Source organism: Solea solea, chromosome 11, assembly GCF_958295425.1.
Source record: "Solea solea chromosome 11, fSolSol10.1, whole genome shotgun sequence".
Classification (NCBI taxonomy): Eukaryota; Metazoa; Chordata; class Actinopteri; order Pleuronectiformes; family Soleidae; genus Solea; species Solea solea.
This window is the reverse complement of record NC_081144.1, coordinates 8,646,071-8,674,061: the sequence shown is the minus strand read 5'-3', so window position 1 is coordinate 8,674,061 and position 27,991 is coordinate 8,646,071. Positions and strand designations below refer to the sequence as shown.

Below are 27,991 nucleotides of genomic sequence, written 5' to 3'. Positions count from 1 at the left end.
CCTCCAACTCCAGGATCAACAGGGAGGAGGAGGAGGAGGTATAGGTGGAAGAGGAGAGAATAAACTCCGTTCTGCTGCCACATGTTGCTGTGTCTCATTGAAGTGCTGCAGTAGCTGCTTCCTTCCCCTTGTTTTGCATTGGACGTCTTAACCAGCGAGATGTGGCCACTGCATCTGTAGTTCCACCTGTGGCAGCACTCCTATTCCCTCTACGCCACAGTGAGAGACAGAGAGAGAGAGAGAGAGTGAGTGAGAGAGAGCAAGTCTGGGAGGAAGAACAAAACAGGAGGACAGGGGAGAGCTGAAAGAGGTCTGGGTGGAGGAGGATATCTTTCATGATAAGTGGACTTCTGATTGAGAGGCATCCTCGTTGCACGTCCAGCTGACACAAATGAAAGGTAAGATGATGAGGCTGATACTGCAGTCATACCAGAAGCACTTTGATGTTGCAGTGTGTGTCTCTCTCACGGTACATTCATTAAACATCCTTGGTTATTGTTTGTTTGTTTTCAATCAGAAAAAAAAGGTCAATCAGTTGAATGATGATTTTTAACTGCCAGAAAATGCATCTTGATTTGCGTCCGTCTCTGCGTGCATGCAGCTGGTGTGTTTCAACAGGTGGTTTCCACAGCGTCTGCTCTCTGCTCTGACACTAATGAGTGCAGAAGAGTGTGACACGGCTGATAGAAAATGTTGAGAGTTGATGGTTTGCTGGTCTTTTAGTGAATCCCGGGAGGAATGATTCATGTGACTGAGACAACCAGAAGAAAAGCATCCTGGGGCTGCCACTTTTAACACTAATTACTATAACCCAAGAGAGCGTGAAGAAAAAGGATGCAGAAGAAAAAGACAAATCTGCCAAGCTCACTGAAATGCAGCTTTTTAAAGCATTATTCGAATTTCTGAATGTATAATCCCCTTTCATACGGTGTTTTTTTACATTATTAGTAATTAAGTGAAACAGTTATTCATTGTCACATGACTCATGTTGTCATATTTTCCCTGGGATATCAGGAAGATGTTTTCTAGTCCATGTGCAATTTTTCCCCTCATCTTGTTAAATCTTCATTTAAATTGATTGAAGATTGTTTCTCAACAAAGGGATGAATCTCTGTTTGTTTCTCAATCTGTGGCTGACTGGACACATGATGGCACTGTTGAGACACGCAACTAAATAATCCATAATTGCTTCTGTATGACCTTTTTCTCACCATTAGTAACCATGTGGTGCCAGAAATAATCCCAGTTTGGGTGCTGAAAAGACTAATCGTATGTGAAAAATGCCTCGGAAAGACTTAACGCATCCAGACTATCAGTGTGAAAAGTGTGTCTATGGAGGCCGGTTTGAATTTAAACATAGAATAATTAGATTGTGATCTGAGATCATCTGGTGTTTTTAGCTTGGGTCATTTACGGTACAGCAAATAAAGGTGTACTTTAACAGATGTTGCTGGTCAGTCTACAGGCGAGCAAGCAGAGCTGTCTCTATGGAAATTGCTTTCGTCATAACACTTGCTATCAAGCCTGCGCTGGGGCTCTGGTCGTGCAGCAGACGCAGACCTTTGACAGCACATAACCAGGATTGCTTGGTGAAGGAGATGACACTTGCAGTGAAGCACGGCACTCAGGCAACAGATCATTTTATTGTCGAATTTTTACTCGGTTAGAAATGTTATATTTCTCACCTAGGATTTTAAAGCCATTTTAAGTGTCCTGTTCCCTCTCACATGGCACAGCAGTGTGACTCATACACGCTGTGCTGTAATGATTTAATCCTCACTGTGTTTTATTGTCGTGACCTTTAGCTCAAATGTGCAAAGGACCCTGTTACCCTCCCGAGGACTCCGTCACGTCATAAACGATTACTGAGGTTGGAATTCCGATAAAACCCGCTACACTGAACTGAAAGATGGATTGAAGCTTTGATGAGACACTACCATATGTCTGATGTGATTAATTTATGGAAATGAGAAAAGCTTTGTTTGTTCTTAAGAATTTACTAAAGTAATTGTAAAATGAAGTGAATGAAAAATATGTCAAATTAGGGGGCATTTAATCTTGTTCTTCTTCAACATTCAACTTAATTTGATGCAAGATGTTGAGTTTATGAGAGAAGCAGGATGAGTACTGGCTGATATGTGTCCTTATAGACAACTCCTGCCACTCAGCTGCCATCTTGGTAATGCCCCCTGGCAGTTATAATGGCCTAATAAGCCTAAGCTCCTGTATAAATGAATTGCAAGCGATCCACCTGGTCAAATAAAGGCTGCATTAATTTTTCACTCAAATTTTTCCAAAAAAAAAGAAGAAAAAAAAGCTTATGCCAGTGATACCTTTACTGCCCATTTGAAGGGTTTCACTTGTGCCATACAATATGACTGACTGGACATGTTTCACATTTGACTCACACAAAGTCATTATTTCATCTTTGGTGTTACACAATTTTCGATTCAGCTTACAGCAAAAATCGGTACTTTGAAGACCCCCTTCTGTGGCACACATTTCTGCTAATTGGATAAAACTTCTGACACTCAACACATGTGAGAAGATGTACCTCAAAAGCAAACTTACTGTTTAACCTTTCAAACTCTTTCACACCATTTCCAAGCAACGTTTTTTTTAACATTGGTGGCAGCTTTTGTTCACAGTGCAACTTGTCCTGCCTGATGAAGACATTTGTGTTCTTTTTTTCCCCACATATGACAACAAACCAGAGTAAAACCAGCACCATGCCTGGACTCATTAACAAGGAGAATCAGAGTGCCCTGCCCCTCAGTGTCTCTGATATCACTTCCTGCGTCAGGGGTTATTCTCTGGCTCTGACAGCCTCTATGACCTATGAAAATATTGAGGACCATGCAATTGAGGGTGAGTGTGCACTTACTGCCGTAGTAGCTGCTTCCAACAGGAATATCTTTAAACCCACTTGAAGCACTCTTGTAAAACTGATTATTGACTGAAAGGATCATTGATTGTTTGTTGTTTCTGGTTCATTCACTTATTTGTTCCCCCCCCCCTCTTATCCGTTTAGGGATCTTCATTTATCCTCTGGAGGAAAACTCCATTGTTGTAGGGTTTGAGGCTATGATATCCCATCAGATCATAACATTGCAGATCAAAGACAAGGCAAAAATTGAGGACTGTTATTTGGATTGCTGCAACTCCGCTAATGGAGTCCTTCAGAGTGGCAGCGGTAAGATGAATCAATACTTTTCTTTTCTGCTTCAAATGTCTGTGTGGAATCTGAAAGGAGTCACACAAAGAGATGAAACCACACCGATAATAACCGGTGTGGTTTTCTTGTTGCTATCAGGAAAAACTAAATTAGACGCTAGTTAATGAACACATTTACAACATACAAAGGCAGGTATTTTCTAGTACACAGGCAAGGCACTGTATGTATTTGGCATATCAATTTCTTTTTGTTTACAGCCTGTTGCACTTTTCCCAACTTGTTTAAAGAATTTAATGCAAGTTTAAAGGAGTGTTCCAGCAATGTTTACACATGAAGATCAGGTTGTTTGTCAAGAGGAGTGAGACTTAACCTGAGCAATTTGCTTAACTTTGAGGTTTGCAAAGTATTTAACCAATGATTCGACCACGAGTATCTAAGGAAATATATTTCTTCTAGACCTTAAACTAGCAAAAAGTAATTTCAGTATTGTGGACTATAAGCGATATCTGCTGGAGAAGATAAAATGAAAAAAAATCCAGGAATCAGGCACCGTAGACAGCTTTTATGACCTGAAATGTGACATTCACTAATGTTGTCTGGTGTTACAGGACACATCGTGCTGGATGAGGATTTGGAGAGGACAGTGTTGGTAGTTAACCTCGGGATCATCCCTCCTATGGAGACTGTCCACATTCTGGTGAGCACCTCCTCAGAGCTTACCACCCTGCCCAGTGGGGGCATCATGGTCTCATCTCCACCGGTGTGTACGCCTCGAGTACAAAGGACCATCAATGAGGAGCAGGGACTGTCTCCAAACTTCTCCCGAGTGTAAGAAAAAAAAAACAACAACCACCATAAACGTATGCAAACAATAATGCAAATGGCTGAGCTTAATCTAAAGCATGTTGTGTTCCTATACTGTATATACAAAAATAAATAAATATTCTTGGATGAGAACTTGCTGTCACAAGTTGTTGTTCAAGTTAGCCCTCAAAGCAGTTACGCTTTTCCACTTTTAGGCGGGACAGGCAACCCTTAAGTCCTCACGATCAAACGCCCAGCTCTCCTCAGCTGTGGTTGACCTCGCTGCTGGAGGAGGAGGCCATCAACTCCATGGACTACAAGTTTAACTTCCAGCTGGAGATACACGCTCCCTACCTCCTGGCAGGTAAGACAAGTAACCCTTTTTCACCAAGGACAAAGATGTGGTTTTGCTACTGCGTATAATGTGTGTAACTATAGACTGTGTCGGGTCTGTTTACTTTAGCTGCTGTGTGTTCAGGCAGTGCAGTTCAGTAGTCTGACTGATCTCGTGTTTGTTATACGGAGCTCTAACTGTGATGAATCCCACAGTGAAGTCTCGAAAAGAAACTGAAGTGTCTTTTGGAAACAGAAGTCAGTAAAGGCCTTGAATCAAAGAATTGGTTGAGAAGGCATAACTGTCAAGTAAGCCAAGTCCACTATGACACAAGCTGTTTTTGCCAAATTAGAGGAACAAAACAACACCTGCCTCTACCTCTAATGCTCTCACATGATGAATACAAATTAAACTGCTGTGAAAACACAACCACTGAGTTAGAAGTGGAGACATCCCGCTCTCATTACCCAGCAACCTGTGTGAAGTGAACACTAGACACTCTCCTTGAAGTCTCCTTGCTTGTGTATGTTTTCATTCTTTTGCAAACGATGCAGGTTCTTCCCAACCTCATAGACATTGCTCTTAAAAGGTAAGGCTAAATTGTGCTAAACACAAAAACAGAAAACTGTTGAATACAAACTGTGTTACGATGCCACCACAGCAATGGCGTCTTTGCTGGACAACTCCCTTGTTTTTTCTCTGTCTTCTCAAACCGCTCCAGCATTTGAAAGCATCATTATGACAACGGTTATTTGTAATTAAGGGTTATTCCAGTGGCTGCCACTGGTTTAATGTTGGTCATTATTATAACTGGAGGTAAAGTCTGTGGTCACTTGACTGGCTTCAGTCCCTGCTCTGTGTAGGTGTGGAGAGCCCATCTCATGCCATCCGAGCTGATGCGGACCCTCTGGCCCGCTCCGCCACCAATGTCGTCATCACTTTGGCGGACAAATACACTTACGACTGTCCTGTCAGCATCCTCATTTATCCCAGCGGTGGGTATACGGCTTCAAAACTCACTCACAGCATGGCTTCTATGCTAAGCATCTCTCATGGCATTTTATTTCTCTGGCAAGGCGATTGACTGACTCACATTGTCTGTGTGAGCGTTCTTCTGTTTTCAATGCATGCCATGCCATTAGAGGCTGACTGTGGGTGTGCATTGTGGGGTTGTTTCTCTGTCCTCTCGTCTGTCCCTCACTGCTACCTTGACCTACGGTACAGTATGTGTGGGCCAGTTGTCTCCCAGAGGCAGGAATCAGCTCCGGCTTCACTGATCCAATAGGTCTCTTATGAAAGCACTGTTCACAAACAGACCTGCAGCAATTTCATTCAGCTCTGACTGGTGCTACAGTTTCAATCACAACACAGATGCTCAAGAGACATGTTGCTATATTGCAGCCATGACTGTGTGTGTGTGTAGATGTGAACAAAACCCCCAAGGTTTCTTTGTTTATTTTCATCATCGGCGTGCTTGTTTACCACAGACTGTGTGTTTTTATAAAGTCACCAATGTGATTTCTTAAGACATTTTAATACCACATACACCAAGATAATGTCATCATTGTCTAATGATAATTACTCAGAATATAATTTGCCAGATTCTCCAGCAGTTTATCTCAACAATCCAATTGATAATTCTTAAGCGCATCATTAAGTGTAGCTTAAAAAAAATTCAACTAAAAGATAATGAATAAAGATACACATTCATTTCTACACAAGGTCAAAGGTTGAGAACACTGGTTATCTTTATTTCATTATTTTCTTTTTAAGCTAAATCGACAGGCTAAAAACCATATTAAGAAATCCACGCTATATATTATTTTAAACTGTGACATGTTGAGATGATAAGGCTTCGTGTGCACATTTATTGACATTGGCACAAAAATCAACTGAAGAATAGAATGGTGCATTATTCAATTTCAAAAAACTGATTTAAGGCCCACATGCAGTTTTATACGAGGACAATGGATAATTTACTCATGTCGTTCATCACAGGACCTGCAACATTCTTTATTCTAAAAGAAATAGCAGTCTAAAACCCCTGGGCTTCACTCCATCCCTCTGAGCTTGTTTTGTTTTCTTCAGACCAAGCTCAAAACCTCTTAATTTTCACATCAATATGGACAACATTCTCTCACACCACAGATCCCCCCCCCCCCGGTCCACCACCCTCTGCTGCTGCAATTTGGTGTCATTTTCAGACATTTGTCCATCTGCTTTACAATCTGCCTGCTATATATATTCATCAATGCTGACTTTTTGTCTCATCGCTGTAGAGCCTCATCTGCCTCATGTGCTCATCGAGAATGGAGACATGACACTGGAAGAGTATGATGAGTATCTTCATGGCCGCAGTGATTTCATCAAGGCCACTAAAAAGGACCCCAGCAACGAGAGGAAAGTGAGTGTGTCATCATCATCTAGTACCACGCACCTGAATTGATAACAGTAGTATCGCACATTATTTTCAGAAGGTGGGAAAAGAATGCACTCATAGCAAACTAATGCCTCGCAAAAAAATACTACTATTGTGGAGCTGCAGTGATTTTCTCACATACTTTTTGCTGGTCTCGCTTTGCAGTACAAACTGAATCTAAATTAACTTTTGGAAAGATAAAGAGAACACTTTTATCTTTTAATCTTCACAGAACCAGTAACATCAGTGTTGCCAGATTGGATGGTTTTCTGACCACCTTGGCAACGTAGTGTTATTTATTGTTGGTCTTCTTATTTACAGTGCTCAGCGTAAATGAGTACACCCCCTTCAAAAGGTACCATTTTAAACAATATCTCAATGAAAACAAAAACAATTTCCAAAATGTTGACAAGACTAAGTTTTATTTAACATCTGTTTAACTTATAACATGAAAGTAAGGTTAATAATATAACTTAGAGAACAAAATTTATAGTTTTACTCAAATTGGGGTGATGCAAAAATGAGTACACCCCACTGAAAGTCTCTGGAGCAAGGCTAAATTTTAGACTACAAATGTCCAATTTCACAATAATCAACCACAGGTGAGTCTAATTATTCATCACACAGGTGTCCAGCAGACAGTTGACTATAAACCCCTTCCCATATCATGTTGTTAGCAATGGCACCACATGGAAGAGAAATGTCTCAAGACCTGAGAAAGAAAATAATTTCTTTACACCGCAAAGGTGAAGGCTACAAGAAGATCAGCAAAGCTTTACTTATCAGTCAGAATACTGTTGCAAAAGTGCTACAAAAATTTAAAAAAGATGGAACTGCAACCATCTCACAGAGACGTCCAGGTCGTCCACGGAAGTTAACACCTCGACAGGAGCGTCTCCTGATGAGAAGGGTCAAAGAAAATCATCATGCAAGTTCACTGCAGTTATCCAAGGAAGTAGAAAGCCAAACTGGGGTGACTATTTCCTGTGACACAATATGGCATACACTGCAGAGGAATGGCATGCATGGGTACCGTCCCAACGGAAGCCTCTCCTAAAGCCCAGGCACATAAAAGCCTGCCTAGAGTTTGCCAGGGCCCATGCTGACAAAGATGAACACTACTGGGACTCTGTACTTTGGAGTGATGAGACCAAGATAAATGTTTTTGGAACTGATGGCTTCAAAACTGTATGGCGTCGCAAAGGTGAGGAATTCAAAGAAAAATGCATGGTGCCTACAGTGAAACATGGTGGTGGCAGTGTCCTTATGTGGGGCTGCATGAGTGCTGCTGGTATCTGGGAGCTGATGGCATCATGAATTCACAGATGTTTTGCTCTATACTGAAAGAAAAGATGCTATCATCACTCAGTGCCTTTGGCATCGTCCACTTTTCCAACATGACAATGATCCTAAACGCACATCTAAGGCCACTGTTGGATTTCTGAAGAAGAACAGGGTAAAAGTGATTCAGTGGCCAAGTATGTCTCCTGATCTGAACCCAATTGAACACCTATGGGGAATTCTGAAGAGTTGAGGATCACTCTCCATCCAGCATCCAGTCTCTAAAAGAGATAATTCTTGAATGGAAAAAGATTGATGGAGCAAAATGTTTCCAACTTGTTAATTCCATGCCTAGAAGACTTGGTGCTGTTATTAAAAATCATGGAGGCCATACAAAGTACTAGATTTAGTAGTTTTTGTTGTGGGGTGTACTGATTTTTGCATCGCCCTTATTTCAGTAAAACTGAAAAATGTGTAATCTAAGTTATGTTATTGACCTTACTTTCATGTTATAAGTTTAACAGATGTTATATAAACTTATATATATTCAACATTTTGAAAATAGTTTTTGTGTTCATTGAGATATTGTTTAAAATGGTACTTTTCAAAGGGGGTGTACTCATTTACGCTGAGCACTGTATATCCATATATGTAACAGTAAATAATAATCTATTTTCATCAGATTGATTGATTAAGAAAATAAACTCTAATTTGATCAATTACAGCACACATTTTCATTTGTTATGTTGTTTTTTATGGGCAACAGCTTGGGACCTGGTTTTATGCACTATCTTTGGAAAATTAAGTTTGCTTAACTAGCCTGATTGCAATTCTACTGTATTGTGTTTCTGTTTTACTAGAGAAAACTTGAAACATGATGATGCTCAAGCAGGTTCTGCAGCTAAATAGTATTTATTTGCAATAGACAGTGGTAATCAAAGCATAAATCTAAGGTGCAAGTCAAACTGAATCTGGATTATGACAGACTTTGACACAAAGTGCTGCCATCAGGCCCTAACATCTACATGACAGATCTCCACGCCCTTTTATGTAGGACCTTGATATAAGTCTTCACAGAACTAGAAACCCCAGCTACAATCTGTCCAAATCTGTCTTCACCAAAGCAAGCGCAGCCAAACTGACATAATGTTATCATTTTGTGATTATTTGGCTTTTGTTCCTTCACTAATGACACTTGTGTGGCTCCATTCATATCTCAGCTGTGTTGAGGTCGTTGAGTGACCGGCAGACCTAAACAGGAGAATCTGGACAGCCATAAAAACTGGTTTCTATGGAAACACTCCAAAGGCTGACCACACTGCCTGGAATTTCATGCACATCTACAACAATAATTGATATGCAGTCTGTCTGTTGCCCTTGTTGCCCTGTCTCTATTTTTGTCGCCTTTATCTTTTTTAACTACCAGCTCTTTGTTAAATTAAAGCTTGCACAAATTGTAAAGGAGATTCTGTCACCTTGAGGATGTCACATTATGTACAAATCAGGCATTTTCTTTCGCTTCCTGTGTCTTTACAGGTAGATATTATTCACAGGCGACTCCATAAAGACATCCTTCACAACCCTGTGGTGATGCTGAACTTCTGTCCTGACCTCAAGTCAATCAGCTCAGACCTGAGGAAGGTTCACGGAGAATTCATCTTCCTCATCGACCGCAGCGGCAGCATGAGCGGCGTTAACATCAACCGTGTCAAGGTATTTTTATTCTCCGCAGTGAGTAAAAGTAAAAGTATATATGTATAGCAGATGCAAATAATGACATACATGGCATCACCAAATACTTGAAATATACAGGTTTCAAAAGAGATTACACAGAAAGCTAATGCTGATCTGATGCAGCAAGGCATGAGGGATGTGATATGCCATTAGAGGCTGCACAATTGCTTTCTTGGCTCATCGCCATACTGAATCCTCAGTATCGGGGGAAGATTATAGATGTGGTGTGAAGGGCATGTACTCTAGGATATTGTTCAGACAAATCATTCCCTGTTCACCAAACCAGTTGCTATGCTTCTCGTTTGTGCACACTGTGAAGTGATATTGAGAGGTTGATTTGTGAATAAGACTCTTTTATTATATGTTGTTAATCCTAACCCTAACCGATCTGAGCTTGAAGCCAAGATGAGTCAATTTACAACTCTATATTGTTTTTTTTTGTATTTGTTTTTTTTCCAATAATAACAATGTCACTTTGGATTGGCTGTCTGTGTCATCTTTATCCTTTTCTTACGAGTATGAGAAAGGTTGAGAGAAGTGTTATTCTTTCAGAAAGACAGTGATGAATGTATAATGATACCATGTAATCTCACTTTCCACACTCTGCTCTGCACTAATGGCAGCTGTAGAGAACCATGCTCCCATTCGGCCATGACATCAGCTCACGTAGTTGTACCGCAGTGGAAATGATCAAATATGGCAACAGGTCATTAAGCACCTAATCAGTGGTAGGGTTTTGCCTTTTTTCCCTCCTATCAGATTTCAGAGCTTCTTTTCTGGACATGATCTTAACCTGCACTTGATCTCTATATACTGTGTATATTCTGCAAACTGTTTCTATTTTTAACTTTTTTTTTATATAGTCTGTTAATATTTTCATATATTGTACTTTTTTTTGGTATTTATTATTTATTATCTTTATCTTTACTGTCTTGCTGCTGTAATAATGTAAATTTCCCCACTGCAGGACAAATAAAGGACTATCTTATCTTATCTTATCTCTTTCTAAGGATGCCATGGTGGTGATCCTGAAGAGCCTTGTGCCTGGCTGCCTATTTAACATCATAGGCTTCGGCTCCACGTTCAAATCACTGTTTACAACCAGTCAGAACTATGAGGAGGTAAAGGCTCATCAATTTGATTCCTATTGTGTTAGTTCAGTCACCACAAGTTATACAACTCTTTGAAAACAATTGTCTAAAATCCTAAGTATTTGAAAAAATAATCGTCAGTGATGAATACATTAATAATTCATTACTTTTATTCCTCATTTTATAGACGGTTTCACTTAATGTTGCTCTGTGACTGTTGCGTTTTCTATTATAGTTTCTCTTTTATGTTAAGTACTCTTACTGTTGTGATAATCCAGGAGGCCCTGGCTCTGGCCTGTGAGTATATCAGGAAGATCAGAGCCGACATGGGAGGAACCAACATCCTGGCGCCGCTCAACTGGATCCTGAGGCAGCCAATGTTCAGCGGACACCCTCGCCTGCTGTTCCTGCTCACAGATGGAGCCATCAGCAACACAGGCAGAGTTATTGAGCTGGTCCGCAGACATGCACGCTACATCAGGCAAGTATGACCATCACACTCAGGCACTGTACTGAATGTGAGCACAAGGGAAACAAATGTGCACACAAACACATTTAGAAAATAGCACATCTTCTAATTAATTAGTGTCATTTATTGGCGTGTACGCATACTGCATATCACACATATGAATGAAGAGTAAGCTTATTAGAAACAACTATACACTCGCAGAGAGTCTCCTGCATGTTCTGCCAAAGCGAGTGATAATAAATCCATCTTTGTTTATACTCATTATGCAAATAGCAAAAGCGGAGCTCTCGGATGACATGCATATTACATTGAGGGATTGTCAGGGATTTAAACGCAACACCTGGTTATGGAACCATCATTCTTTCTAAATAAAATCAAGCAGCCTCTGCTGTACCAAAATCAAATACATACCACCACACAGTGCTACTGCGATGCCAGCATTTGTGCAACAGAAAGGACATAACAACATTCCCTGTGGACAGCATCTGCCAGCTGAGAGCAAGTGCTGGTGGTGCAGCAGATCTGCAGTGCACAGACACGTCAATCCAATTTTTTGCCAATTGCATCTAAGTCTCACACTGTGAATCCTTCTCCTGAGTCCATCTGGAAATAATTGACTTGTGTCTTCCCCCATTTAATGGATTCATGTCCCCAGATGGTTGCATTAGGTACACATGGCTTAGCCAGTTCGTCAACACTTCCTAGGTCATTATCACGCCATGTTTACAAATCAGTGCAGCCAGTCAGAGACAATATCGAACAATCGCCTATCTCTGTTTTGCAGGAAAAATCACGTCTGGTGTTTAACTGTGTAGAAAGTGACGTCCTTTGTAATTTGCACTCATTAAAAATTCAGAGATGAAGCTGCTGCAATGAAATTAGCCAGCTCATCTCTCTGTGAAAGTGAAAAACTGTGAAGCATATCCCATACCTACCGAGAGACCTGTAACAAAGCAGCAGGCAGGATTCAACTTTTTGCCATGAAAGAAAATATGCTGTTTCCCCCCCCCCCCCCCCCCCCCCAAGCTACATCTGACGAATCAAATTGTGATTATCTTTTAATTTGAATGTGTGCACATCTTGTTATATTGCTCATATATGCCTTCATCCGTCCATGAGGCTGCCCTTTTTAATGTGTTTTCGCAGATGTTTTACATTCGGAATCGGACAAAACGCCTGCCGGAGGCTGGTGCAGGGATTGGCGTCAGTCTCTAAAGGAAGAGCAGAGTTCCTAGCTGAAGGGGAGAGGCTGCAACCCAAGGTACATATTTCCATCTCTGTGGACCACTCTAATGATGGAGAGCTATTCATGAGGCCACTGAAGAGCCATTATATAGTGGCTGCTGCCCATACCAATTAGGAGATGCTATCTCAAACAGCACTCGCTTTATTTACCGGTCAGACGGAAGCAGTGTTTTATATCGGAAAGTCTGTTTTCTTCAACAGATGATAAAGTCCCTGAAGAAAACCCTGTCTCCAGTGCTCAGTGACATTTCCATTGAATGGCTCTTTCCTGAGACTAAAGAAGTGCTACTCTCTCCAGTGGGCAACACCTTCTTGTTTCCAGGGGACCGTCTGATTGGCTACAGCGTGGTTTGTGACACCACCCGTTACCATGCCAACCCCAAATCTGTAAGTCGAAGACAAATGCTGGAAAGACCGATGAGTGTCCGTGAATGTGTTTGAAGTAAAATCCCAAGGGAGATCATAAGGCAAAGAGCAACTACAGAAGCTTATTAATTAAACCTTGTTTCATGGCTCTTAACTGAGGCAATTGTGTTGGATCTGAATCTTAAAAGGACAAGAGGAGGCGATACAGCATGATGCGCTCGACTGAATCAGCCAGTTCAGTGTTTTACCACTCTCAAGAGGAGGACCTGGTGAGGACGGGTGCCGAGTGTCCCTACAGAGAGCCGCTCTCTGGCCCTCTGTATGACTCCTACCAGGACTCCACGACAGACGGCAGCCCTGTCACCACAGAACAAGACACCACTGGTGAGAGGAACTTACACAGATACAGCAATATTGATAATCATTTGCTGTCTAGAGATGGATCATGTGCAAAATATTACACATGATCTGTTGATCCTCCAATCCCGGACATACAACTGTAGCACGTGACTTTTGAATAAAAACAAGTGTCTACAAGTTACATGCAAGTCATTGTCAAATGAACAGCTCCACACGACGACTCTCTGTGTTTCTCTGTAGAACAGAGCTGCAACTAACGATTAATCTGTCGATTATTTTCGACAGATTAATCGACACATCTTTTAAAGTCACTATAGTGCCAACCATCCGTTGTTGCTATGACAACGTCGATAAGTTGTTGCACCTCATTTATGCAGGGCTGGATAAGACATCGCCAAGAAGGCGGGCGTACAGCACCAACCAGATCACGGACTACAACCCAGTTAAGAAGGTCTACACTCCCAGTGACCCCAGCTCTGTGGTGGGCAAGAATCCTCTGAGGAGAGCCAAGGTCCAAGAGCTGATTGGTCAGATGAGTCCCGAGCATGAGGCGCAGTGGAAGATTGACTACCAGGTGTGAGCCCTCACTCTCGAGACTAACATCCACATTATGGTTTTTAAAATGAGCTGCTCTGGGCCAGTTTCTGAAGTAGGTCAGTGATCATTGTAATTTAGCACATAGATCTAAAAGGGGTGCTTCATTTGTTGAAATAACACTAATGCACATGGTGTAGAAGACTGGAGAATGTTAATTGGTATCAAGAAAAATGTAATTTGTTTTTAGTCTGTCCTTTGTCTGTACTGATGAGTAATCAAGAACAGACTCATGTGTACTTCCTCAGTAATGAAGGGGAAAAATCTACGAATTGTAATTTAGTTCGAACATTTGTTGCATCCTAATACAATTAAAATGAATTCAGCAGGGTGTGAACGAATCATATTTTCCCTTTTTTAAAACGCAGCTGAGCATGATTTGCCCCAATGTCATTTTAATCAGTGTAAATCTAATCACAATCATTTGTACTGGTAATAATTTTTATGTTAAATTTATACAAATGAAAGACATAAATTGTTGAATTAGACAGTTATTTTAGAAATGAAAGTTAATTTATTTCTTGTGACGCTGTGACATTTTCTTTAATACAAAAAATAGGCCCCTATTTATACAGTCTGTCATGGAAACTCTTGGCAGTGTGCTCCTTGTGATTGTTTGCCTCTACTAACCAAACAATTTGGGATTATGATGTCACAGTGACATTGACTTTTGAGCTTTTCAATAAATACTGTATATTGTAGCTTTTTATATAATTTTTTTTGTGTATTTAGGCAGAACAGTGTCTACTATTTAAGTAAATAATGCATTCCAGAAACAATAGAAATCAAATATCACAAATATCACACGTGTACAGTCCGAACTTTGAATGATGACATATTTAAAATGCAGCCATTTCTTTTGAAAGAATGCACCAGTTGAGGAGGGACGGAGCTTCCATCACTTAATAGTTTTATCCTATATAAAGACATCGTTTGAAATTCCCTCAGGTGTTCCAGTACATCACATTCACAAGAAATTGATGAGTCATGTTGACCTTTGCTCAAATCATCACTCACTCCAAATGTGAGGAAACAGAAAGGCCCTCAAGGTTTTTCAACATTACAATAAATAAATGAGGTCTCTCACGTTTTGTGCGCTTGTTTTTTGTCATCAGCCACAGCTGGCGAGCCTGTGTGCCACATCATCTCGGGGGCATCCTGCCAGCTGCCACAGGCTGCTTCCGCAGCAGGAGCCGCTGCAGCAGCAGGAGGCTGCCTCAGAGCCTCATCCCCAGGTCCAGGACAACCCTGTGCTGAGCAGCAGCAGCAGCAGTGGCACCAGCGGAGGCGGCGGTGGTGGTGTTGTGCTGCCTGCAGCTCGAAACACTGCTGTGGAACATGCATCCAGATCCTCCAGTGACAGTCCATCTGTCGGTAGCATCGGAGATACTGGTGAGACCATGCAGCATAAACGAACACAGAAATGATTGAATACATACTAATGTTAAAGAAATACAACATTTTGTAGATGGTGTGTGTATAGTCTTTTCAAAATTAATATAAGCTTTTTGCAAAATATGAAGACAAAATAACCAGTACATGTTATTTTAGTATTTTAGAACGGTCCAGATTAAGTATTTTCATACACAGTATTTCTAACATATTTTAATGATACTAACCACTCACCTTTAACCTTTAGCATTTAACAGAGCAAGCCTGTGAAAAGTAAAAGGTTGGAAGTTTTCTAAAATGTCTTTGTCCAAAATATATTGTCATATACTAACTACCAAAATATGACATGGTAGTGTTCTGTAAGTTAGTAAATGGGTCGTTTTCCAGGCTTTTGCAGAGCTTGCTGATGAGCTGACTATTTGAATCTAAAACATGTGGGGCAGTGGGTCCCGAGGACCAGGATTGAGTTATGTCAACAGTCATTATTTACTGGCTCAGGTTCTGTTACACATTATCATTTTATACGCACCTGATACGGAACATTCACTTACATAAAATATTATCAACCTGTGGAGTTAAAAAAAAAAAAGAAGGAAGAAATTAGTTAAAAAAAGTTGTAAAAATGGGTCAAACATGCTTCAAACTGTCAGATTTGAAACGGTCATTTCCCACCTCGTCAAAGTCACGTCAGAAGATGCAGAAAGAATTTAGGATGTAGTTTCTCAAGACAGAATGGTTCCTCATAAGCATCTGGAAAAGTTGTTCTATCCGTGTTGGTGGTGGTGATAATATTTGCCTGAAACTATTTGGTTCACTGAATCCCTAGTTTTTAAGAGAACTTAAATAAAACCATTAACTGTATTTGTGTGTAACATTGACACACACACCTCCACAAAAAATAAAAAAAAAATATTTGTTGTTGCCAGCTGAAGCCCTCTCTTTACTACTCACTCACAAAGACAGGCAATACTTATTTTTTAATCAGAATCTACTATGGGTATAATAATAATGTAACTGAGTCAACAGAATGACTAGACCTCTGCAATGTTTTAATATTTAGGGACACAGTACAAATGTTATTGGAGGCCTGTTTAAGCAAAATGAACAATTTTAACAATCCAGCAAGTGAGCAGTATAAGAAGCGACAGCAAGCTCCCATAACAGTGTTATGGATACATGCTAATCTAGGAATATAAATTGTTGTGCTTTTGTGACTTCTCAGATGGTTATGGACACCAGTTATGTCAAGCCGAAACGCCACAGGAGACCCATATTATTTCAGACCTGGAAACAAAACACAAAGCCGACTGCAAAGCTGTGGTGTCTGGACTACTGTGCGGAAAGCCGATGAAGTGGGAGGTGGTCTTTGATATCAAGCCGCACCTGATCGGACGAGAACGAGAGGAAAAGGTTCACGAGGAGCTTTGGAACGAGACCTTCCACCATCTGGCCGGTCACTCCATCATATACGATTTTGAGCACATGGCGGAGAAAGAGTGTGAGATTGAGCATGGTGAGCGCTGTGTCCATTCAAGTGTTTATAGAATGACAATTTTGAGATGATGTAGGTCAGATCAGCATTGGGTTATTTTTTTTTTTGCGTTACAAGAGCAAATCAATACCACTCTTATATGTGTATACTCTTATAAAGCACACTATGTATCCTGCTTATTTGGTACAAAAAGTATTAATGTTGTTTCATGGGGAATTCTGTGCAGCACAAGTATCATAAATTACATGTTACATTGTTGTTTTAAGCAATTAAGATAGGACATGTTAATAAGTGGGACGTAGAGATGCTCATAGGTCATTTTGTTACCACTTAACAGAGACAGACAAGCTGTTTCCGGCGTCTTTCCGCTCTTAATGCTAATAATACCAGCTGCTGGCCTGAGCTTCATAATAAATAGAAAAATAATGCTGTGGTAGAAATGCATTTCTCCAAATGTCAGACTATTCCTGTGGGATGCATTTGTTTATGCATGCATATGTTCTCTATAATTTGAATAATGTTATTAAATATGATGTAATGCGGCATGCCCTTGTCATTCACAGGCTGTGGCAGGAAGTACCAGATATATGCCATTCAGACCAGCAAAGCCTGCAATATACTGAGCAAATACACCGCGTTTGTGCCCATCGACCTGGACACTAATGAGTATTTGCAGACGTGCATTGAATACATGAACCCGGGTAAGTCGTCATGACTTGACGTGATGAAGTTCCATTTATCTGTCAGTCCTCTTCTTATTTGAACATATAAGATAAGTGAAGTTTAACAGTTATAAACCAGTGTGGTCTATGAATTATATTCTAGTTCTTCTAGTAAGGACTAGTTTATTTTTCTTAAGTCATAATATTGACTTGTTTCTCTTATTTAGAGCTTTATTCCCATCTTAAACTTAACTTTGTTGCCTCAGGACTTTTTTTTTCCAGCAGACAAAGCAGAAGAAAGAGAAGGAGCTGTGGAATATTGTGAAAGTAAAATTTGATTTAAACCATAACTGGTTTTGCTCCGGGCAGAATCTTTTTCATTTCGAGCATCAGGGAGACATCTGACATCACAAAAATAGATCTTACCTTGACCTTGCTGCCGCCTTGCTGAATAAGATTTCAACTTTTTCCTGCATGGTTGGCATCACAGTGGAGGGTTAACTAAACACACCCTCAATTTGAGAAAAACACTTTGAAAAATGGATTATTGTTTTCAGGCGAAGGCGTGAAGAAGGGCTCACACTCCAGCTCTCGTTCAGGAAGCAGGAAGAACAGAGGTTACTCTATTGGACTGGGTCGCTCACAATCTGGCGGCATGTCGGAGGAAGCTGAAGACAGCCACCCGCCCAACAGTAGGCTGCATTTTGTTTCCCAGTGTTAGTTTACATTATCAGTCTTTCCAAAAAAAATGCAAATCCTTCTCCACAATATTTCTGTACAATGTCTGTATCTTAAATAATGAGGTCGCGCTGCCAGAGACTTCGAGCAGTGTCAACAAGCTATAAAAATACTCCACCTTCAGCGAAAGGGCACTGCATTTGGAACTGGTTTTCAGCAGTGGCATAGCAACAGCATGCTTAAAGACTAGCATTGCTGCTTAAAAAAGGTGAACACATCACTATGTTTTTATAGTCTTTTTTCGTCTGTCTTTTTGGCTCCGAGGAGAAAGAGAAAATGTTTTTTCTTCTATAAAAAACACACATATAGGACAACTGACATCTGTATTGCTGTCTTAGGTGGAGAGGATGGTGTCTCTCCATGCAGCACTCCTTCCTCCTCTGGCTGGGAGAGATGTAACTTCACAGAGGGTAGGTGCAGCACATCAGCCACCGTAAACTGTCTGCAGTATTGTATTGTAGAAATGAATTGAAACGTGAGATTATTGACATTTTCATCACCCCTCTTGTAAGTGATGAGGGGAAATGGAGTATTTTGTGGCTCGTATTGACAAACACTGCCTGGACCTTTTCAACAAAGGACAAAAAAAATGAAAAGCAGTTAACACGTTGTGAAGTCACACATATGCAGAGATACAGCTGATGAAATAGGCCCCATGTCCTCCACTGACACTGTTACAGCTTTTTTATTTTTTGGAGAAAATGTGACAAATGTGATAAAAAGCCAAATGCTTCTTTGTCTGTCTTGTCTAACTCTGTCTCTCTTTCTCTAAGTCTCCCAAAGGAGTCCGTCTGTAACCTCTGACCAATCTCAAAAATCGGTGGAGAGCCTTTTTTCTGCCAGGTAGGTGATTGGAAACTGAATGGCACCATGTACTACAATCAAATCTTTCAAAGTGAATGTCAGATATTTTCAGAAAGTTACAACACTGGCGCATAACGAATGGTAAAACTAAGGGGGAAGATGGGCAAGAATTCAATTAAAGGTTCAATGTGTAAAATGTATCAACATTTGTTAGTGACATTGCACGTTGCAGAGAACCTATCAACAGCAATATTAGCATCAGTTGCCCACAACTAACTACTGAAGATGACTGAGAACCTCCACAGACATTTATGGCTTCTCTTCCCATTTGTGTAGATACAGACATGACCTTATTAAATAAAGATAACTAAAGATAAAGATACTTTTGCAGGTGTTTAGTCACTTCACTGATGGGTTGTTAGTAATGTTAGCAGGTCATATTCTACACAGTGTGTTTACATGTGTGTCTTCTGCTCCTCTGCAAGGTTGGCCCTCAGCAGAACTCGGCTCCTGACTCGAGCTGCCAAAGGCTTCATGAGCCGATCTCACAGCAAGTCCGGTGATTCCATCGGAGAGAGCGACAACGAGAACAAAGACTACATTCCTCTGGTGGGTAGCAGAAAACCTACATGTTTTTGATGGATGTATATCATTTAAACTGACTGTAGATCTGTCTGGAGAGACACATCTACAGTCAAAGCTCCATATCCAATTTACGTCTAACCCAGGACTTTTCTTTATTGATTGACTTACAAGTCTTCTCTCATTTTTTCAAATTGCCAGTAACAAAAGAGAAATCTGTTGATTCTGCTCGCTGTTATATTAAAAGACCAAAAGCTCTCTAGCCTGGGTGAACCCAGGGGGACTTCAGAATCACATATAAATGGGAACCATTCATTCATTCATCTTCTACCGCTTTATCCTCTAAATGAGGGTTGCGGCGGGCGCACTGGTGCCAATCTCGGCTCACATTGGGTGAAAGGCGGGGTACACCCTGGACAGGAAGTCAGTCCATCACAGGGACACATAGAGACAAACGACCACACCACTTTCACACCAGAGTTTCCAATTTGCCTAATCCCCAAAAAGAACCCGGAGAACCCGGAGAAAACCCACACACACACAGGAAGAACATGCAAACTACATGCAGAAAACCCTTATTCTAACCAGGTCGCTGGAACCTGGTCCCAAATTGGAACCAATCACAAATAATCTTTTCCCCTGGCGTGCTAGAGGCGGGCTTAACGACAGGGAAGCGACATCTAGCAGCCTTTGTGTACATCCAACATGGAGGCCAATGGAGAGCAGCTGTCCTTTGATTCAGCTGTTGCTTCCATTTTAAACAACTTGCTTTACGGAGCTCCCCTGGGCAAAAGTTGTTAAAGGGCCATTATTAGATAGTCATCACTCATAGAAAACTGCAAGCAAACTACAGGGTTGTATTGCGTTCTGATTCTTGGAAGCGGGAGGTGACTCTTGAGACTCGTACTCAGGATGTGTTAGCCAGGCTACCACATCTCCCCGACACTACCGAGAATTTGACACAGCTTTACCACTTTGTTCATAGATTGTCTGAGAGTAAAAAAAAACAGTTCAAAATGATCAGAATTATTACTATCTAATTTTATTAACCTACTTATAACCCTTTATCAAGAGACCCGATTTAGAGCTGCTGAGAAAACTGTAAGGGCCCCTGCATACTTAATGCATTCTGTGCTCTTGGAAAGTCGCTTGCATGTACATGGTAACGACGACATCCATATTGAAACGAGTCTAATGTTTTATGCATGCACGAGTACGCATCTCAAATTCCATTCCAGCAGCAGTGATTCTCATCTGGAGTTTGAGCCCCATTTGTATGTCCTATGTATTCTTTGAGATATGGGTTGTACAATATCTAGGGTTATCGTCTTCGTCATTGTCTACCTCGAGCAAGGTAGACAATAGCACTTGGATGCACTTAAATCATTTGATCAGGTGCTTTAGAAGGACTGAAGTTTGTATAGTTAAAACAAATAAGCTACATCTCATGTCAAACTGTAAAATATTTCCCCCTCTGCACAGCTGTTGTTGCAGTTGGCTTGTGGTGCATTCCCCCTGGACACAGCTCTGTGTGAAGCCATCAATGTGCCCATGGACAAGCTGAAATGGACATCCCCCTTTACCAGCCACCGCACCAGTCTGGGCCACTTGTCTCACTCTAGCGGCCGCCGTGCTGAGAGAGCCGATGATGGGCAGAGATTACCGTGTGGAGCAGAAACATATCAGCATCCAGCAGACCAGACTGTAAGCACCCGCAGTCCCTCTCACTCTCCCAGGAGCGCCTGCACAGAGTTTGCTCATTCCTCATTAGGAAGTCCGTCCCCGGCTGCCGAGCCCCCGCTCTCTCCAGTCTCCCTGGTGGACAGTGGACAGAGCTCCGGGTCAGGGGTGATGGAAACAGCATCACCTGGTGGTGTCATTAAGAGGATGCTGAATCTCGAGAGCATGGTGTGGGCCACAGCTGTGGCTCTGGCCTGGTTGGAGCACAGCACCGCCAGTTATTTCATAGAGTGGGAACTGGTAGCCGCCAAGGCCAGCATGTGGCTGAGCGCGCAGGACATCCCAGAAGGCCGAGATTTAGCGTCCGTCAAGGCCGCGGCTAACCAGCTGTTCATCATCCTCAGGCACTGGGATGAAAACCTGCAACTTAACATGCTCTGTTACAACCCTAATAGTGTTTGAGTCGTGATTAAGTCCAACGCTAAGAGTACTTAATCCAAAATGATACTATGCTAATAAGGCTGTGCTATTTTTCTTTTTTTCATTCAGCATTATGTTCTCTGGAGTCTGATTTTGCCATTGCAGTTGTGAACAATGTGTATCCTCTGTTCGTATGCTGTTTCTTCAAACATATCACAGGCTCCTCAGAGGCAAGTGCAAGCTGTTACCCTGCTGGTGCCATATACTGTAGCTGCATCCCTGTTCGCAAGGGATCTAACCAGAGTTATGCCGCAATTTAATTGAGTTTAATGGGGTGTAAAGAATGTGAATTAGTAGCATGCTGGACCACTGACCACCAACATTTGAGAAAAGCTCTTATTGTCATCATATTGATGTTATCGGAAGAATGGAGATGGGAGAAACCTGTTGTACTGATTGACATACACTGTTTTATATCTTTACAGCGTTTCTGTATTGATTGTATTGTGTGGAGAAAAAAAAAAAAGTTAGTTGCTAGCAGTACTGCCAGTCTTTTTTGATAGCTGTTATGATTACAGTGTTATTAATATTTGCCATTTTGCAGTTGATTATAGCAGACAGAAAAATATGCAAAATTGCTAAAGAAAATATTAAGTATGTGTCAAAGACTTGTTTTTTATTTTATTTTATTTTTTTTAAATGTGGCTTTGGTGGGAATTTATGAATGTGTTTCCCACTGGCATGTTATTTATTATTAATGATACATTAATGTATGTTTGTTTTTCATCTGTGTATCTAGAGGTTCTGGTGATGCATCATTTTTTTTATTTTTATTTTTTATTTAGAAAGAGTTCACAGACCTGGAGCTGGTTGCAACATTTGTTTGAAATTCAAAATTAGCCTAGTTATAAGACTTTTAAAATAAACAAAAACAAAACTAGTTTCTAGTTATGTAACATGTTTTTAAATAGTGAGCTATTTGATCCATGAGTATGTTATTGGACGTAGGCCTTACTAATTTCAAATATGTTACGTCAACAAGTATTTACACCCTGTAACTGCCGGATGTGTGGCAAACTGAACCATCTAACAAAGCCAAAGAGTGCAATATGGTCAACACTTGAATAAAAATGCTGCTCAAGAATGTAATTTGAGGTTATCATTTAAATTCCACTACTTGTCAGTAAGTGACAAACTGGATTTACAAACAGCTGTAGTAACCTCGTCCTAATCTGGGCAGCGTCAACAGCCCTTTTCCAGGAATGGGAGAGGAAAGGTCCCTGCTAGGTCAGTCCTTGTCACAGCTCATTTACCGCAAGTGCCTAACCAAGGTTTAAAGTCAGCAGAAAATGTAGTTGTGTTTGCTCCTGTTAAGTCAGTGTGGATAATGACTGTTTTTCCTAGATAGTACAGTTGGTAAAGTTTTTGTTCAAATATTTTGGTGGCCTACGTGGGCATTTTTCTGATTGATTTTTCTATTTGTTATTCCATCACAGTGTTGCTTTACTCAGGTATTTGGTTTTTTTCACCTCTCAGGCTGATTGTACAAGTACTTCTGCATGGACACGTGTTTGTTATGATGTGTAACGACTGAATTCATACTTTGGGGCCTGAAGTGCAGTATTTTCCCCCCTCTGAAATAAGAAATACAGTAGATGTCATATTATTCCTGTGCTGTAATTGCAGTAGTAAGTGCAACTGTGGTTGTAATAATCTGTATTTTTTTAATGTACTGGGTCAATTGTATAGTGCAGTATCTTTCGATTTGCTGTGTGTGCCTTTACAAATGATTGTTGACCGTTTGAGGCTGTTGAAAATCTTCTGTAGTGTCTTTTTAACTGTCGATGCTATGGCCAGCTCTGCAGGTGCATGTAATAAAATGATTCTACAATCAACAGATGCCGTTTCTGTAGCTGTTATTGTCAAGCCGGGGTACCTCATGGATTCATGTTTGGACCCCTCATCTTTGCAACATACACTCTCTCTCCCCTGGTGTGATCTGCTCACATCCACTGCTGTTGTTATGACACCGAGCTCTAACAGATTACACACTGACAACACCAAGGTGAAAAAAAAAAATATGACAGCTCCTTTAATTACTGTGGCACTAATAACCACCCCCACCTGTGCATCTGACATCAAACAAGACTCAAATAACAAGCAGATTCATTTCACCAGTTCTCTCAAGACAGACAAAGGAAAATTACCTCACAACTTTGAAAAATATTGTGTTGCTGTGGTACCCACAAGGCATAAATAATATGCGTATTCTCTTGATTACAGTATATTCTTTACTTGTGCTAAGTATACTAAAATTATAATGAGATTAAAGCAGCTGGAAGGCTGCAGCACAGCGGTTACTTTTACAAAATCAAGTGTTGTAATGAGGTTCCACTAATTCAAGCACTATCTTAATTTAGATTTCATTTGAAAAACAAAGCTATTATTTAGCTCCACGCACATAACCATTATATATTTTTTTTCCACTCAGGTTTATTGACTGAACACCTTGAGTGCTAATTATTCAGCCAAAAATTATTAGTTCATAATCTCCCCTGGCTGCCAAATGGAGGCGGATGTCTGATGTAATCCAGGCCTGTATATCACAACATTTTAATGTGCATATAAAGTGCTCACAGGGACAAACAAAATAAGTAATTGCACTGCGTGGCTGAAAGCAAGTCCAGTGGTAATTCACAGGGCACAACAAATGAATATTGTATCAACTTTGGGGGGTAGGAGTTAAGAAAATGAAAAGCAGTTCCTATGGAAACCCTTAGTGGTTTTTTTTCATGTGCTTCATGAGAACGTAACAGAACTTTCTTTTCTTTGTTGCCTTTTGTGAGCTCTATCATAACTATTTGGTACATTCATCCACCACAATACTCCATACTCAAAAGCACAACAAAGACACGTAAAATGACCACAAAAATACTCTAAACCACAACAAAGAGACATTCATCTACCACAAAAATACTTTAAACCACAACAAAGAGACATTCATCTACCACAAAAATACTCAAAACCACAACAAAGAGACACAAAACTACCACAAAAAGACCAATTGCCGCAACAAAGACACACCAAATCACAGAGAGACTTCAAACAACCATGAAAGACTAACAAATAGAATCTCAACACAGCAGGAAATCAAACCACCAGATTTAAAATACAACAGAGAAAACATAGAAACTTGAAACTACAACAGACATTTTAAATCAAAGAGCCTTAAAAAAAAACACACCCAACAATTCAAAATCACCACATAGTGTGGTAGATGCTTAGTGAGAGTGGAGCTCTTGTAGTTTAAGTGACCATTCAAAGCACTTAGTGCACACACACACACACACACACACACACACACACACACAAACATCAAGGAAACAACACAATGGAGCCTGGAGGAGCTGATAACCGAGTAAATTATGCTTTTTAAGACTTTCCGAATGCTAGATTACCCCGTAGATAGGCAGGTAGAGACAAGAGGAAAGTGATTGATAAATCACTTTCACTTGCCATTATCTTTACATCCTGACATTTTCTTATGGACATGAACGTCCTCTAACTGACACTATAGACTAAACACTCTCCGGAACCAGCACCAGCTGCACAGTGCAGATGATTTGATTGTGTAAAATGGAAGAAAAATAAGATCATGTACATCTAACAACTCACACACAATTTCACCCAGGGACACTTGATCAGCGCTGAAGACTCTTGCTGACACTGAACATCTGGTCTTTGTATGTATCGCATCCCTTCAGCTGTAAAGCAGCACTCAACAGCTGTGTGGAACAAGGGATCAGAACAAGAAGGGTTGGTGGCGTCATGTTAATGTCAAGATTCAGGTTCCACCTCCGCTGGTTGTCAGAGCAGATTAGACCGTAAATCTGTTGCGCTTTTCAGATGGGCATCTTGCATTTGCCTGGATGTGTGAGATTATCATAGTTTGAGGAAGAAGATTCTGGGAGATTTTAATCTGGGGAGGGGGGAAGGCTGTGCGTGTTTGGTGCATGTGAAGGAAATGTGATTAAATTGCAAATGGCCTTCATCCTGGAATAAACGGTGTACAGTATGCGTCTCACCTCCATCATTAAGCGTGTGCATGGCTCCAATCACGCAGTTCTTGTGCAAGGCCTCTTAAAAGGAGAATAATGGAGAGAATGTCTTTGATGGTTCACTCACAGTATGAGTACAGTGACAGCTCCTGCTACTAAATACAAGGGTTTCCATGGTGTCAGTGCAGAGCTGCTGCTTTTATGTTTAGTAGCCCTAATGACAAAGACTGATTTGCTCAAATGTGGCTGGACAAGTGATGTGTGATCCCAATAATGTTGCTCTTTTCCAGACGCATTTGAGAAATGAAAAGATAACACTCTGAATGGACGGCACAGATTCAGCAATCGAGATTTTAAAAGATGATGTGATGTCACCTCATAAGTCAGTGACATTAGGTGATATAAGATAACCTAACATTCAATATTTAGATCAGAAATAAGCCATTTACCTTGGGTTTTGTACAACCTGGACGTTTACTGACGTTATAACAGTAACATGGTAATAGTACAATAACAACTTTGTAATCGGGAGCTAATGCTTTTTTATTTTTAATTTTCATGTGAATCAAAACTCATAATTGCCATATGATTAAGTTACAATTGAAACCCCAAAAACACATTGTTTATTTATATTTCTAAGCTATTACTTGATGGTTACTTCAGAGATACTATAATAGCACTCCTAATATTACTAATAACTAATATTATTACTCAATATTAACTCAATTTAATGACTACTTTACCCTCTCTCCAACTATTTACACATTACACAGTTTAAACACTGTTCCTAATATTTCTGGCTTTAAACACTGCCATTACCGTTCTGGATTATCTTTTTTTTTTAAAGTTGCATTTTGTATATACTTTTAATACTAATTTATGTTTTTACTTTGCTTTAATTCATGTATTAGACATGTTCTGTAATTTAACCCCCCTGAGATTGACACACACACACACATACTTTTTAAAGTTGTTCTGACACTCTTGAATATGAAGATTATTTGTGCCGTTTTAAACTGAATCAAATTCGTAAATTGCTGATATTCCCAACAGGTCCCTCTTTTCAGAGAGATAATTATCACATCAATAAATGACGACGCCACAAAGTTATTCCAATGTGGGTCTATGTGCAAATCTGTTTATGTTACACACATACTGAGTGTTAATATTTACATTTTGCTGCTGTAACATGACTCATTTCCCCATTGTGGGAGGATCTTATCTATTTATAATAAATACATGCATAAATAAAAGAAACATGGTACCAAATCTTGCAACACGACAACAAAAGAAAATGGCCAGAGTAAATGCATATGCTGCTGAGGGTTAAGTGTCTTTTATCAGTGTCAGTACATCCTGCATGGTGGCAGGCATATTACTATTCCTGCTTGATTAACTGTATATCTGACATTTGGTTTGAGCAGCATCAGCTTACTCCTGGAAACTAGATATCGGTAGGTTAGTTGAATATTAATGTAATGTATTGCTGTGCCAAGGTCCCAGTGTAGTGTTTGATTATGCAGCCGAGGCTTTGGCGATTACGGTTTCCTTTCTTTCAATATAAATATCAAAGAATTACTTGGCAGCACAAAGAAGGGTCTGTGCTCAAACTGCGTATGTCGATCCCCTCTGGAGAGACTGGAGAGAGAATTGCCTCCCTGCTGGACTCAAACAGAGTCGTGGTGAAGAATTTCCCGGTGACCCTGCTGCTTCCACACTTTGCTTTGTAACTGCGGGACTAAAAATGAGGTTGAATGATGAAATAAGAGTCTATTAAAAAAGAAAATGAAAATGGTGAATGGTGGTATTAGATTCATATTATCTGGAAGTATACACTGTCCTAAATATTTCAATACACAGACGGTTTCAAACAACTGCTTGCACAGTGGACGTGTGGCAACGCAATCTTTGTTTCTACTCATGCTCTTGTGACTCCAGACTCATGGATCTTTGTTCTGTTCTTCAAAGGCACACACTCCCCTCTCCTGGCAGAAACAACCACCACCACTTTTGTCTTTCAGGTTTCAGTTACAAAGTAAAGTTAACTGTAGGAAAAGCAGGTTAACTCTTTCACTCATTCATCTTTTAATCCCAGCTGACATACAGTACAGTAGGGCGAAAGGCGGGGGTTCACCCTGGACAGGTCGCCAGTCCATCACAGGGACACATAGAGATAAACAACCATCCACTCTCACACCTACGGTCAATTGAGTGTGTCCAATTTGCCTTATCCCTAAATCTGCATGTTTTTGGACTGAGGAAGGAAACCGGAGAACCTGGAGAAAACCCAC

The 27,991-nt window shown here is 40.5% G+C and overlaps 1 protein-coding gene across 1 annotated transcript; it reads left to right on the top strand.

Annotated features, from left to right (window-relative positions):
- Position 1: 1 nt before the first annotated feature.
- On the top strand, positions 2-23,533 carry vwa5b1 (von Willebrand factor A domain containing 5B1). Its single transcript, XM_058644156.1, has 22 exons — positions 2-398; positions 2,715-2,868; positions 3,032-3,193; positions 3,784-4,003; positions 4,195-4,343; positions 5,177-5,308; positions 6,593-6,717; positions 9,550-9,726; positions 10,758-10,868; positions 11,117-11,319; positions 12,454-12,568; positions 12,754-12,939; positions 13,107-13,302; positions 13,656-13,852; positions 14,988-15,264; positions 16,487-16,777; positions 17,320-17,457; positions 17,976-18,110; positions 18,495-18,566; positions 18,930-18,999; positions 19,446-19,569; positions 21,025-23,533. The coding sequence occupies exons 2-22, from the start codon at positions 2,730-2,732 to the stop codon at positions 21,682-21,684; spliced, it is 3,879 nt and encodes a 1,292-aa protein (XP_058500139.1). The 5' UTR covers positions 2-398; positions 2,715-2,729; the 3' UTR covers positions 21,685-23,533.
- The last annotated feature ends 4,458 nt before the right edge of the window (positions 23,534-27,991 follow it).

What these genes read in the sequence shown, in the direction of transcription:
- vwa5b1 (XM_058644156.1), top strand. Translation starts at nt 2,730, where the DNA reads ATGCCTGGACTCATTAACAAGGAGAATCAGAGTGCCCTGCCCCTCAGT. An exon ending in GGGAGAGGCTGCAACCCAAG is followed by an intron (nt 12,569 to 12,753) that starts GTACATATTTCC and finishes TTTCTTCAACAG; the next exon opens with ATGATAAAGTCCCTGAAGAA. An exon ending in AGAGTGTGAGATTGAGCATG is followed by an intron (nt 16,778 to 17,319) that starts GTGAGCGCTGTG and finishes TGTCATTCACAG; the next exon opens with GCTGTGGCAGGAAGTACCAG.